Source organism: Heliangelus exortis, chromosome 18, assembly GCF_036169615.1.
Source record: "Heliangelus exortis chromosome 18, bHelExo1.hap1, whole genome shotgun sequence".
Taxonomy (NCBI): Eukaryota; Metazoa; Chordata; class Aves; order Apodiformes; family Trochilidae; genus Heliangelus; species Heliangelus exortis.
The window spans coordinates 4,764,048-4,777,700 of NC_092439.1; the positions used below are offsets into that span (position 1 = coordinate 4,764,048).

General features: G+C 35.3%; 1 protein-coding gene across 1 annotated transcript in view; it reads left to right on the forward strand.

Annotated features, from left to right (window-relative positions):
* LUZP2 (leucine zipper protein 2) overlaps positions 1-13,653 on the forward strand; it is a 126,511-nt gene that overhangs the window by 98,610 nt on the left and 14,248 nt on the right. The window contains exon 9 of the mRNA XM_071762120.1: positions 374-538. Within this exon, the coding sequence (XP_071618221.1) occupies positions 374-538 (165 nt within the window). The remainder of the gene's footprint in view (positions 1-373; positions 539-13,653) is intronic.

Below are 13,653 nucleotides of genomic sequence, written 5' to 3' on the forward strand. Positions count from 1 at the left end.
AATACTTTTCAATGTTTACTTCTCTTCTTTAACTATTCTATGTAAAAGTCTGGAAGCTGTATGTTATTTAGCAGCTTGGGGTTTTGTTTCTTTGCAGATAAAACAATGTTTAAGAATTGTTTGCAAAAATAAATGTGGGTAAAATTACATGGGGGAAAGAAAAGACTGCAATGACTTTCTAGGCAGCTTAGTGTCTAATGCAAAGTAACCTCATCATATTAAAAAAACTGCTTTAAACAGCTTTAATTTCCTCCATTAATAAGGAAGAGCAACAGCTGCTTGTAAATGTTTGGGTTTATGCAGAGAAGGAAAGCAAGTAATTCTGTTCATAATAGCACATCTTAGAGAACTGATAATTTCTTCTTTTCCCCAGGAGTCACAGCTGAAAGCTCTGAAGGAGACTGTGCAGCTTTGCCTGTCTTCTGTTCTGCACAATCAGCCTCCTGCTAAGAGTCTAATCCCTTCAAAACCAGATGAGAAGCTGACATCCCCAGCTACAAAGGGCTCAAAGGTTCCATTTCAAGTGACAAGCACCAAGGTATGATTTCTCTTTTGGATTTTTTTTCTTGAACATCTTTGAAAATTTGTCCTGTAAGAGCATCAAACTGGAACTAAGGAGGATTTTAAATTCATTGGAAGATGAGGATGAATTTTGAGGATAATTCTGTGCCTGTTTCTCATTTCAATAAACTTTTTTAAAAGTTGGAAAGCAACTACTTTTTTGCTGAGGAGCAAAATCCTGTCTATCACTTGCTAAATGGATCATGTCTGCCTAATAAATCTACAAGGAAGATGGATTCACCCCTAAAATAGATGAGGATGCTGATTCATAGGATGATTTACCTGTTAGGCACTGATAGTAAGTGTGTGGTAATGTAGTAAGGCAGTTTTTGCTTATGTTTTTCTAGTGAAAAAGACTGATATAAAAGCATAAAACAGTCTGGAATTCCCTAATCAAATTTCCTAAAAGGAATCTATGGAAGTGGTAGTAGGCCTTGGGGAATCTTCCAGTGGTGCAAGATAGGAAGGGCAGCTTAGGATGGGAAAAAAAATGTATGGAAAGTGTTTTGATTCAGTAGATTCAAGAATTTTAATACAGTGAAGATTTACAGTGCTCAACAACTGTCCTGATGTTTTTCATCTACAGTGCTGTATTTTGCTCATATATTCAGATGATTCAGTGAATCTAAAAGAAATCTGATTTCAATTAAAAAATGAAGTTTTATGGAAGAATGACTGAAGGAAACTTTAATGCCCTCCTTAAATTTCAAAGCATTTTCCTAAAATACAAGTAGGAATTGCTAACTCTTAGCCAATTTGTAATTTTTAGGCAGCAGCTGTTGGTAGTCATTATTAGTACAGAAGCTGGAGTAAAAAATTAGTAATTGTTCTGCATGTAATTAAAATTGAAATATAATTTCAGAAAGCAGAGTATAATTATAAAATTGTATCTCACATTGCTGATCTCACAGTAATTGTCCATTCCTTAATAACTTTTTTACAGGAAAATGCCTGATTTCCCAAATATTACCTTTGAAAATAAAGCACTATCTTAATTAGTAATTAATTATTAATCAATTAATGGATAATTAATAATTAGCAGCACATAGGGATATTAGTGCTTATTTAGATTAAGATCACTGGTTCTCTGTTCTGCAGGGCAATGGACTGTTCTTTTGTAGGTCATACAGTCTGAGCTTCACTCCAGGATCTCAGGAGACAATTTTTCCTAATTAATTGAAATTTAACTGAAACACAGAACACTCTTCCTTATTTTTAACATGATCATATAGTTTAATGCTTCTGTATTTAAAATCTATCAGCATTTCTGTGCTCCAGCCCTTTGAGAACCATCATTTAATCCTCTCTATTCCAAAGCTCTTTAATCAGTTATATTGCCTCTTTAATAGACATCGCTGGTGTTTCTCTGTGCTTGGCATGTGCCATGAAAATGTCTGAGAAAATAATGGTCTGCAATCCTCTTCTACCATACACTGACACCTCATTATTATAAATCTGTTTATTATCTGTGATTATAAACCCACAGAAATCTGCTACTGTGAAATAGGTTGTCAAAGAATCATAGTCAGCCCAGAATTCTACCCTCTGTGCCTGAACTATATTAAGGAAAGTTTCTTGGGGTTTTTTTTTTTGGTTTTTTTTTTTTTATGGTGGCATCCACTCCTTTGTATGTTTTCCTTGGCTTTTTTTTCTTCTTACAAGCCAACTGACTCTAACTATGGTTGTATATGTTTCTTTTTATTATTTTCCATTATTTTCATGAGCATTTTGCTATAGCAGGGTAGTATTTATAGGTGAACACAAATGTGTCTGATTGATAACTCCATGTAAAAATGGAATCTTGAGATGAGAAGTGTTTATGCATCATGTCATGTCTGATAAACAACAGTTTCACCTTCAGGAAGGAAATTATGATTTGTCTGGTAAATATCTTATTTTAAAGATGTTCTCATCCATCCTAAAAATTGTTTCCTAAAAATGTCAAGCTTATTTTAAATCCATTGAAGGGCACACCATAATTCTCTTAAAGTGATCAAAACCAGTATTAGTCTGATGTACATTCTGTGGCAGGTCTTAAATGAATTAATATTTACAACGCACAAGAATTTAAAGTACAGAATTTTCCATTTGAATTGGCTCCAGTATTTCAGACAAAAATGATTTTACCTGCCAGGTACCTATTGTAACACCAACACTGGTGCTGCAAGCAATGACCATTATGAATTCATTTAGGGCTCTGTGCATACGAGTTCAATGAGACTAATGACTAAATCCAAGCATAGACAGAAGGCTGATCATTAATCCTGACCTGTAAGGTCTTCAACTTTCTGGACTGTGGAAAATTATTTTTCTTATATAGTTTCTTTTGCACAGTAATGTCACAGCAATAACCATTCTGAGTTCTGCCAGTTGCAAATCCTTCAAAACTGGTTGAGTTGTTGTTTCTGGGTTTTGTTGTAGCAATTTCCTTACCTCATTCCCATTACAGAGGTGAGAGAAAAGAGAAAAATGAAGAGAAAGGAGGAGGACTGAAACACCATTTTGCTTCTTAACCTCCAAATGAGAGCCTGAGGGCCTGGGTACTCGAAGAGTGTTGTTAGTAAATGGAAAGTGTAACATTTACTGGGCTGCCTGCTGTGGGAAACGTGGGTTGGCATAACCCATGAATCACTGGTACTGACTTTTTATTGAGGCATTTTCTGCACTCACTGTGTCTCAGCATAACAAACATCTCTGTGACATTATATGGAGTTAGTAGCTAGAATGCATTCTTACTTCATTTGTATTAATTCCTCTTTCTGAAAAAGCTTAATATTATACCTTTAAAAAAGCATTGTAATAATAGATATCATTCAACTCCTTTTGGCTGTGATACTTCTGCTCTGAATGCAACAAAATGAGCTTTAGGAACACTGGAAAAGGAATGACAAACCAAAATCAGATGTGAAACAGAAGAAAAGCCAATTTCCATAGTGAGGTTGAATACACAAATGATGAGGATTACAGTGAGACAGCAGAGTAATGGTGACAGCTTTGCCCTTATAGTGCTTTTGCCTAATTTAAAAACATTGTATTCCCCAAATGAATTCCTGCATTATAAATGTCCTGTGTGTTTTGTGTATTCTTGTGAACTGCAGTGTCTTGAGAGTGGAAATAGACATGGATTTCAAACTGTGAATAACAGCCCCCTCCTACATGGTCCATAGTTTAGGTGGAAAGACCACATAGCATTCCCTCCTCAGTGTCCTAATCTTGATGTAGGAAATACAGGCTGCATGAGAACTATTCTTCTGTACAAATGTATGGTACAGGGAACTACCACACTGTTTTTAAAAGATTTAAAGAACTCACAATAAAATACATCACTTTTTGTTGTAAAGGTGCCATTGCTCCAATGGCTCTTCAAGGAGCCATTGCCTCTGCCTCACAGGTGTCGTGAGTATTGTGGACTCCAGCATTCACTGCTCAGTGTAAGAATTCAGAAAAGTTAAAGTATGTGGCCCATCCTCCTTTTATCTGGAAAGAAGAACTTAATTCATTGCTCATTAAAGTAATCTTGGGAAACTCTATGTCATTTCTAAACCTGAGAGGCATTCTTGGAGCAGGAATGAGGAGAGCTGTGAGACTGCTCAAAGGAGGCACGAGTCTGGAAACTTGTTCAAGAACAAGTTAAACTCTGAAAGGCATTTTAAATGACCACATCAGAAATTAAGAATCTGAATTTTCTGTGCTGGGGTGGAAATAATACATTTAGAGTAAATTTAAGCTCACAATTGTTCTGAATGTATAGATACTGAGCATCTACAGACACGGAGCAAGGCTGTGGAAAAAATAAAAATTAGAAATTATGGATATAAATATTTTCATAAAGCAATAATTCAATAGTTAATCATTTTTACTAAATACTGGTTATACAGTTGTCATATTACTGATAACAGTGTAGGATATTATAATTATATAAATGAGTAGAAATTTGAAAAAATAAGTATATGTGTACATTTCTCTAAAATATACACATATTTTTCAAAGGAAGGAAGAAGTGTCTGAAATGTGTAGGCTGGACCTGGACTGGACAAAGTGGGTTTTAGTTGTCTTTTTTGAATATTTTTGTAGCTTGTAGAAAACTAACCAAATAGCTTCAGATTCCTGAAAGATTAACCAGCTGAACATAGCAGTGTATCATCTTGTCTTTCTCCCTTTGTAGGTCAAGGAAGAAACCAAAATCAGAACAAATTACTTAAGGAAATAATTTCTGTTTTCTAAAACCAGAGCTATTATGCTTCATATAATTTATCATAATATTCCAGCATAAATGAAGGTTCTGACCCTTTGAGCACAGCCTTGGCAAATTCTTTCCTCAAGAACTTATGAATCAACACAAAATTATGAACTTATTTTTGTTCTTATAGGAAAGATTAAGATGCTGAGCACTTTTCTGATTCTGATGGGTCTGATTATTTTCAGTCAGGGTGACCTCTGCATAACATGCTGAAAACCTTGCTTGGAAGCTGTGTCTTTAGGCATTACATTTTAAACTGACATTATGACATTACGTCAATAAAAACCCCAGATCTTGTGTGTAATAACCCCACCCCAGAGGCAGAAAAATGTGTAAATAGACTTCTGAAAAGCAGAAAATGCTATGTATTGTCTTCTGTATACTATTCCTTAAAATTAAGAATAATAAACCTCATTACACTTATTTCTTTTCCTATAAATAAACATTCAGCTCGCAGAAAATCTAAAATTTCCTGAGGAAGGTTTTTAAAGGGTCTGTTTCACAAAATAAATCACAAAATATAAGGCTATACCTGAAACAGAGGTGAGTTTTAAACAAAAAGTCATCCTTCTCTGTTGGTTGCTATGGTAAATGAAAATTCTGTGTAATTGCAAAGAACACACAGAGCAAAATTTGGCATTTAATTGAGCTTCAGGATAATATAAACCAATACTCATGTAGCATGGCATGCTCAGGTATATTTGGAAATGAGTTGTATGCTTACAGCTGAGGGAGGAAAATAGTCTTTATCCTCAAATTTATAAGAGGAAACAGAAGCTGAACCTAAAGGCACAAAATATAATACCTGTGGCCAGTGATAAGCAAACATTAAGAGCATTGAGGGCAGTGAATAGATCTGTGCTCCATAAAAGCTGTAGGAATTCAGTCTCTGTGGTACCTCCGTGCTGCTCTACTTTTGTTGCCTCAAACTTTGCTTCTGGCAGAGTTAATGAGATATCAGGGACACCTGCAGTCTCAGTGACCTGTAGATCATTGCATTCAGCACAGGGATTGGAAAACCCTAATTAAAATCTGAAAGAGGCAATTATTAAATGCAGAGTCAGCCACATTTTTTACTTAGCAGTAATGACACACAATCGTATAACCCTTTCCTAATGCTTAAATATTAGGAGAATAACATTGAAAAATTACACTACCCATTGTTTTAGAATTTTCTTTCAAAGAAAGTAAGGAATATATGTCTTCTTCTAAGGTACTTCACAGATTTACAGACTTTATCAGAGATCTCTGATACTATGAGTATCTGTAAGGTTAATGTAGTAAGAAATTTGGTTTTAAAAAGACTAAAGGTTATTCACTTGCATGAGCATGACTTCCATGACCTGTTTCTTCATGTAAGCCTCTCCTGTTCTGCCTTCTACTGCTCTCTTTGGGCTTGTAGAGTTTTGTGCTTGTTATGATCAACAACCATAGCCTTGCATTACTCTTAATGATGATTCCAAAGAGTATGGCAATTCCTCGTCATATCTTGGATTCCCAGAATTTGCTTCAGGTTGAGTACATTTCTGCTGTATCCTCAGAAAGCTTCCACACAATTTTTTCTACAGCAATGAAGAGAACCTTCATTGACATATTTTTAATAAAATTTTATTACATGCATTTAGCACCAGAGATGATTAAATTGAAACCTGAAGTTCTTTGTTTTTATTACAGCCTTTAAGGAAGTCTTCATTATTAGCACATTATCTTTATAGTAGATTAATTTTAGATCTTTTTTTTTTTTCTTTTTTCTAAGAGTACAACCAAGGGAAATTGGAAGAAAACCACCTGGTATCTTTTATTTAGTCCATAACCCAAAAGCAGTGCCGTTCACCTTCAAGTTTTAGTGACAGGATCTTTATAATTTTCTTCATTTCATTAACTATTTGACCTCACTCCTCTTTGTCACAGTGTGTAAGTAGCTGGACTGGTCCATTACCCTAGGGTTCAACTCTGAAATTAGCAATGGGTTAATGGGCTGAAGAGGGAACTGGTAGCTGTTTATTACTCTACTTTTTGTGGCTGTTAACTGCAGGTCAGTTTGCCTATGTATGAAAAACATTCCAAAGTCTCATTTCAAGTGTCCTCCTCCTTAATTAATGTCTTCTCAAATGTTTCTCTAAAGTCTCCCACAAACTAGCCCATAATGTGTCCCAAAAATACTGTGGCTTACTACTTGGCACTGGTTGAAAGGGAATGTGATTATGTAAGATTTAAATTTCTTTTGGAATGTTTTTAAATAACATCCAAAAAAGGAGATTCTTTGGTATGGCTGATGGTCTCAAATGGAGGTGGGGATTAGCACAGACAACTTACCTCTGTCTTCCCAAATTCTGCTTCAGTCTCAAACCAGGCCCCTGTGCTAGAGCAGCCTCAGGCTTGAGGTGACATTCAGCAGCTTTCTGCACAAGAAACTTGTCTTTTTCTCTATCAAACTGAGAGAAAATGTCAGTCTCAAAAGGAAAAACATTTCTCTAACTGACCTCATTTAGGAAACTCTTGTCATGGTTCAGAAGGTTTCCAGCTTCACTGTGTAGGTCCTTCTGGGCTCTGTAACTCTTCCAGGTTTGGACATCTTGGGTTTGTCTTCAGAAAATACAGATGTTCACATCTGTGACTGTAGCTTCAGTGGCTGCTTTGTTCATCTGGGAAGACTGTAATTGCCTATAAAGTATATTCTGACAATGTGTATTATCACTGCTGTGAAGTGTAAAAGTGTTATATGATGGTCATTATCCCACAGCTAATTGCCTTTTCCTTTGTGAGGACTGTAGGAAATCAAGACTGCTATTGAAGAAATGTGTTGCTTTGGTTGATTCAGTTTCTTAAATACTATAACATCAAAAAAAACCCTGCCTTATGATGCTTAAAATGCCTTAATAGTTGTGTAAAGCAAAGTGAAAAGCAGCCTGCTTGAAAATGCTGGAAAAACAGAAGTAGGTGGTGTGTCTTAAAGGTGCACCTTTAAGATACCATCTCTCTAGCCACCTTTGAACTTTGCATACTATAAAATACCAGGTGGTTGAACTTGCCCACTCTGTAAGAAAAATAATGGCAAAATGTAGCTATTGATAAGGGAGTGTGAAATTATTTGTTTAGATATAGTATATATATAGATAGTGCAATATAGGTAATTGATTAGTATAAACATATAGTATAAATATATATATATTATATATATAATTATAATTATAATTATAATTATATAATATATATTATATATTATATCAAATATATATATATTAGTATAAACATATTTGGGTTTTTTTCTAGTAATACTATGTGTCTGATGAGCCAACAAAATTTCTGGTTTTCCAACTTAATTCTATTTCCTTTTCTTGTTGTTCTAACTACAGACACATTTACAACAGACAGCTAGAGAGTTACTGCTAAACAAATGGTTATTAGAGGAAATTTGAAGTTAAATGATCCATATCAAGCGAGCTAATTGCATTTTGGCATTAGACATGAATGTTCACAAGTAACTGGGCTACTCAAAAAAATAGACTTTTACTGTCTACCCCAGTCTCTGATACCATGCTGGAGTGATGTTTTGGCATCAGTGAATTTCTCCTATAGTCATACACAATAATTATAGAAGAAACCCTTTGGGTCATCTAGTCTCAGGTGGTGTAATATTTGCCATGAAGGTTTTCTATAAAAAATTTGATTTCTACCTTGAAAATTTTATTCAACGTTTTACCACTTGTATGAAAACTCCTTGATAATGCTTTCATCCATGACTTCAGTACCAGAAATTCAGCAAAAAAAGGAGTTATAAACACAAAAGTCACAGCTCCTTGCCTGTGTTACACGTTGTGATCCAGTGTAACTGAAGTCCAGATTCTGCCTGTCCTTACAAGGACATTAATCAGAAAAAAACCCATAATAACTCTCCCACACCCTCTGTAATCCATAGTTCAGCTAAGCAGAATTATAACCACCCCTTATTTTTTATTACCCTTAAGCATGTTTTGGTTTTTTGGTTTAACTCTTATCTAAATAAGAGTTAAACAGACAAAATCTAGACCAGGGCAGTAACTTTCACTCCACAATAATTTAGAATCCAACATATTGTATCATTGATGAGTGCTCCTAGAAGCATTTCTGAGGAAAACACCTGAGGCTCTGGGCATTTGCTATCCGGCCCATTATTATTTATTATTTCAAATGGACTCAGGTGACTTAAGCTTGTTCCAAACACATGGAATGATGCAATGTGGACTTTTAAGAGCCTGCATGAAAATGGCTTTCCCTATCAGGACAACAAATCATGGCCAACTCCAGTACAGCCCTGGCAAATTATGTATTGGCATGTAATCAAGGCAGCAAACCAAAGAGATGAAGAAAAAGGACACAGGTAAGCACATAACATACTACTGAGTCAGAAGTTACTGTGAAAAACATCATTAAGGAATTGATGTAGAAAGAAATTAATGAATTTATAAGCAGTATGTCCAATATCTGCCTCTATGCCTACTATAAAGATTGCCGTTACCTTGATGAAATTTGGATTTAGACTACATTTCATTATTCTAAATTATTTTGCTATCAGAATCATTAGGCACAGCATCAAGAATTGTGGAAAACTGTGAAAGACCAAGATGTTAAAACTTGAACTTTTCCAACTGTAGTACTATTTTTTAAATTTTTATTTTCTGATTTTATAGTGATAATATTTTACCAGTCACTTTATGCAGAGTCCTAGGAGTACTCCGTGATTAATGTATTTTGTATAATGTCTTTAAAAACACATTGTACTTATGGAATAGAAATATTCATCTCAGGTGTTTGTAATTTGTCAGAAAAGACTCATTCTCCAGAACAAAAGTGCCATAATGCAGATAATGGCCTTATCATGGCTGAGTTTATGTACAAGCACTACTGGGCTCTTTATTTAGGCATTGAGCTAATTTGGCTATGCCACAGTCACTGGAAATATGTGATGTTGTTTGAGCAGGAATGCATCTCTGGCAGTGTTAGTACCCTTCAAATATTGAGCAGAAGGAGGCTAAAATTTATAATCCTTAGTACATAGGCATGACTGTTGAGAATAGTAAAGGCTTAAAATTTTTATATTTCTCTTTTAGTTGTCCTGACCCTCCAGAGCAGTCCAGCTTCAGCTGATGGAGAAGGCAGCAAAAAACAGCTGAAGCAAGGAGAGGCAGCAGCCTTGCTGGTTCAAGATCCAGTATTTTCGGATTCTCCTTGCTTTGTAGGCAGATTTAAAAAAAAAAAAAAAAAAAAGTATCCAGTAGTTCATTACTTGATTAGAAAAGCTCTCTCCAGGAATGGAGATGAATGTTTGTGGTATCAGCAGACCTGTGGGGGACATATGGCCCCATTTGCCAGGAGCAGATGATAAACTGTGCTTGTAAGTACAACTAATAGTTTACAGGCAATAAAGGGCTTAATTCCTTTTAGAAAGGAAAGCCTCTAATTAAACCGTGGAATAAAAAACTTGGTGCATTTGTAAAATGCAAATTCGTTGATAGAATCACACATGTATCAAGTAGGCTGGGGAGTTATAATGCAAAAATTAATACATTTATTAGTACAGATTAAATGTACATCTGTTGGCACAGATTATTAGCACATATAAATTTTTGCCTCTATTTCTATCTGATCTCTACCAAAATCCATGCTGATTCGTATCAGTATTTCTCTGTTTAGGTGACTGGTTATTTCTTTATTAAGATTAAGGATCTGAGTCAGATAATCACATGGTTCTTCCAACTCTTGAATAATTGTTCAGGTTCTGATTTCACTGGGATCAAAGTGGAAAAACTATTGTATTTCTGAGACAGGTCTGCTGAAAGTGTGGGTACAGAAGAATCAATACTTGACTTGTCTGTACTTAAAATGACCTTAGAGCTACTGTTGTTTCCTTTGTTTTCCATTGTTTATTTACTTTAAATTGCTGTGAGATATTGAATGAATGCCAAAGGCATGCAGGATGCTACAGTGACCAGAGAGCACCTTAGAAATTAATTATTTACATGTTGGCATCACCTGCTATCTAATGAGTTACAGACACCAGAGGACTTCTAGCTCAGTACTTGGATTAGAACTTGAGCTCAGCTGTGCTTTTGTTAACCTTGAGGGAATCAGCTGCCTTCTTCTCCATTCCCAGTTGTGAACATAATCTCATAGCTTGGATCATCAGGAAGTTTAGCACAGCTGTAGCTCCAAAATGTGAGACAATCTATGCAGTTTGGTGGCTCTCTGGTTCATCTTCCTTTGCATGTCTGTCAGGATGTAGCAGAACTGCAAAGGTGGAAAGAAAAAATTAATGTCTAACCCCTACTGCAAATGGAGTGGGAGAAAAAAGTGAGAACACAGCATCCCAAGTGCATGATTTTAGGATTAGACTAACCTCAGTAGAATTGTATAAAATTGTTTCAATATGAATTTAGAACCAAAAATAGCAGAAGCACATCATCTAGCTTTTGTTTGAAGTAATCTACAAAACAAAGTTACTGACTTGCATGAAAATTCTGTTGAAAAGGAATAAAGTGGTTACATAAGTGCCAAAAGCAATCAGACTTGATCAAGGTGACCCTTCATCCTCAAATAATAATATTCTGCCTAAATATTTACAGTATATTCAGTGTCCTGTATAACACATGCTTGTCTGAGATCTCCAATCACAGCAAGCTAGCATAAATCTCTATTAGGAGGACATTAAAAAACCCAGCTTATCTTCAGATACATCATTTAGAGATTAAACTGTATTTATTATTTATGGAAGAGGTTGTGTTTTTCTCAGAGTGCTAAGAACTCTAGAGGAACGTGGAATACTGATGTGGTAGATGGATATCTGAACCCATAATACAAATCAAAGTCCAGACCTACCCTGCTGTGCAGTGTAGTATTTGAACAAATGGTGTACAACCTGTGCTCTGCAGTTGGGTATTTTTCAGTTTTAACTTTTTGATATAGGCTATTTTTAAAGTTTTGATATTCCTATGCAGAATGTCAGCTGCAGTTTACTTACCATTCTGATTTATATCTGCTCTTCTCTTTATATTTTAAATGCGTGTGAAGTTTCAGAAAACCTAAAGTGCATTCACTGCACATGTTTAGGGCCTTAAAAGAATACTTGGTTTTGTTTGGAGAGGAAAAAATCCTGCCTTTTAAAAAATATTCAGAATAATAGTGATATCTAAGTGCTTCGTATTAGGTCTGTAGTGTAGATAATATTCAACAGAAATGATCCTTGGAATAATTATGGAATATGAAAAATAGATACAGTTTTTACTATGTCCAAACCCAGCTATTTCTCAAATTGCTCCCAAAACTTTTGCTGATCATAAACAACAAGTTAAATGTTTATAATTGAAATACAAATGATTAATGATATGAATGCCAGAAATCTATTACTAATTCCTTTAACAGCACAATAATTCAAGAAAATCTGGATATTCTGTGTGGCAAATCCAGTCATATTTCTGGCCTAGCTAAATAGAGCCTTCAGTAATTAATGTAATTCTTTCCTTGGTCATTTCAGAGGTTACTCTACTTTTCCTTTTATTTAGACAGTAAGGGTTTAGGTGTATTGGGTGTAATAAAATTCCTTGAAAACAGTTTAGCAATGGTATTTTTATGTTCTAAAATATATCCAATGACATATCCATGCCTATATGATCTAAAGGGTTTAGGATCCACATCTTTTGAGATATTTATGCAATGGCCTTAACAACACAGTCAGGTGAATTATAAAAATGTCTGCAGCATAAGTTTATGGTAACCCCATGGCCTAACTGGAGTGCCATGAAATCCTAACTCAGGGTTGAAGTTCTGTAGTACCACACAAAGGTTTTCTTCCAGATCTGGGACAGAATGGGTAATCAGTCCAAGGGATTGGTTCTAAATCTCAGAACTGAAAGGTCATAGAAAAAGGCTGCATTTAGGGATTAAAAAAAATCAAGGCAAGGCATGATTTGTAGGAATCCCACCATGTTTGTAAGACACTGAGCCTCTTGTATGTGTGCAGCACTCAGTCCATCATTAAAGGCAGCACTAACCTTCAGAAAGTCTATCATTAACCCAGCTTACTTCTAAGGAGGCAAATTATATAGCATTCCTCTCACCTGGGAAAGTCAAGACTAATAAAAGCTATGCCTACAGGTGGGGTACAAAAGATCTAAGAGGGCTTGTTAAATTTCCTCACTGAGTTCTAGGAAGTATAGTTTATTTTTTTGGTCTTCAAGGCACAAACTTTCATATCCTGGTATACGCTTAGAAAAGGAGAAATACTTTTCATCTCTTTATATCTCAGCCAAATGATTAAAGTGAGACAGAAGCTTTGGACAGCTGTGGGAACACCTACCTGGTCACAAACAAAATCACAACAGACAATCATACAAAACAAATATTTTACCCATTCCAATGGCTTCTGTAATGGAATGCAGTGGCACTCGATGATGCCGAAATCTTGTAGTACTTTTTACTGACAAGGTATGTTTTCCATAGGCTCATTTTACAGAATCTTATAGGTACACAAATTTTTAGCCTTGTATCTATGTTCACTACATGAAAATAAGCTTGGATAATTTTAGCAAAGCCAGACTTCTTTGGTTAGAGCAGAATATGAGCCAAATGCCCTTTAAATTGACTTTGTAATTATTGTCCTCTACTAAAATAGAGAGGGTAAACCATAGGCTAAATTACTACAACTAATACATCAGAAGTTATAGAGACTCATGATGCTCAATATGTGGCATTTTTCATGGGATTAACATAAAATTACTGGGCACAGGTGCTTCTGTAATTTGGATGCATCTAGAAAATGTTGGTGTTCAGTGACCCTCCAAGTTGAATCACTGGGTTTTGTGGTGGTTTTATGATAC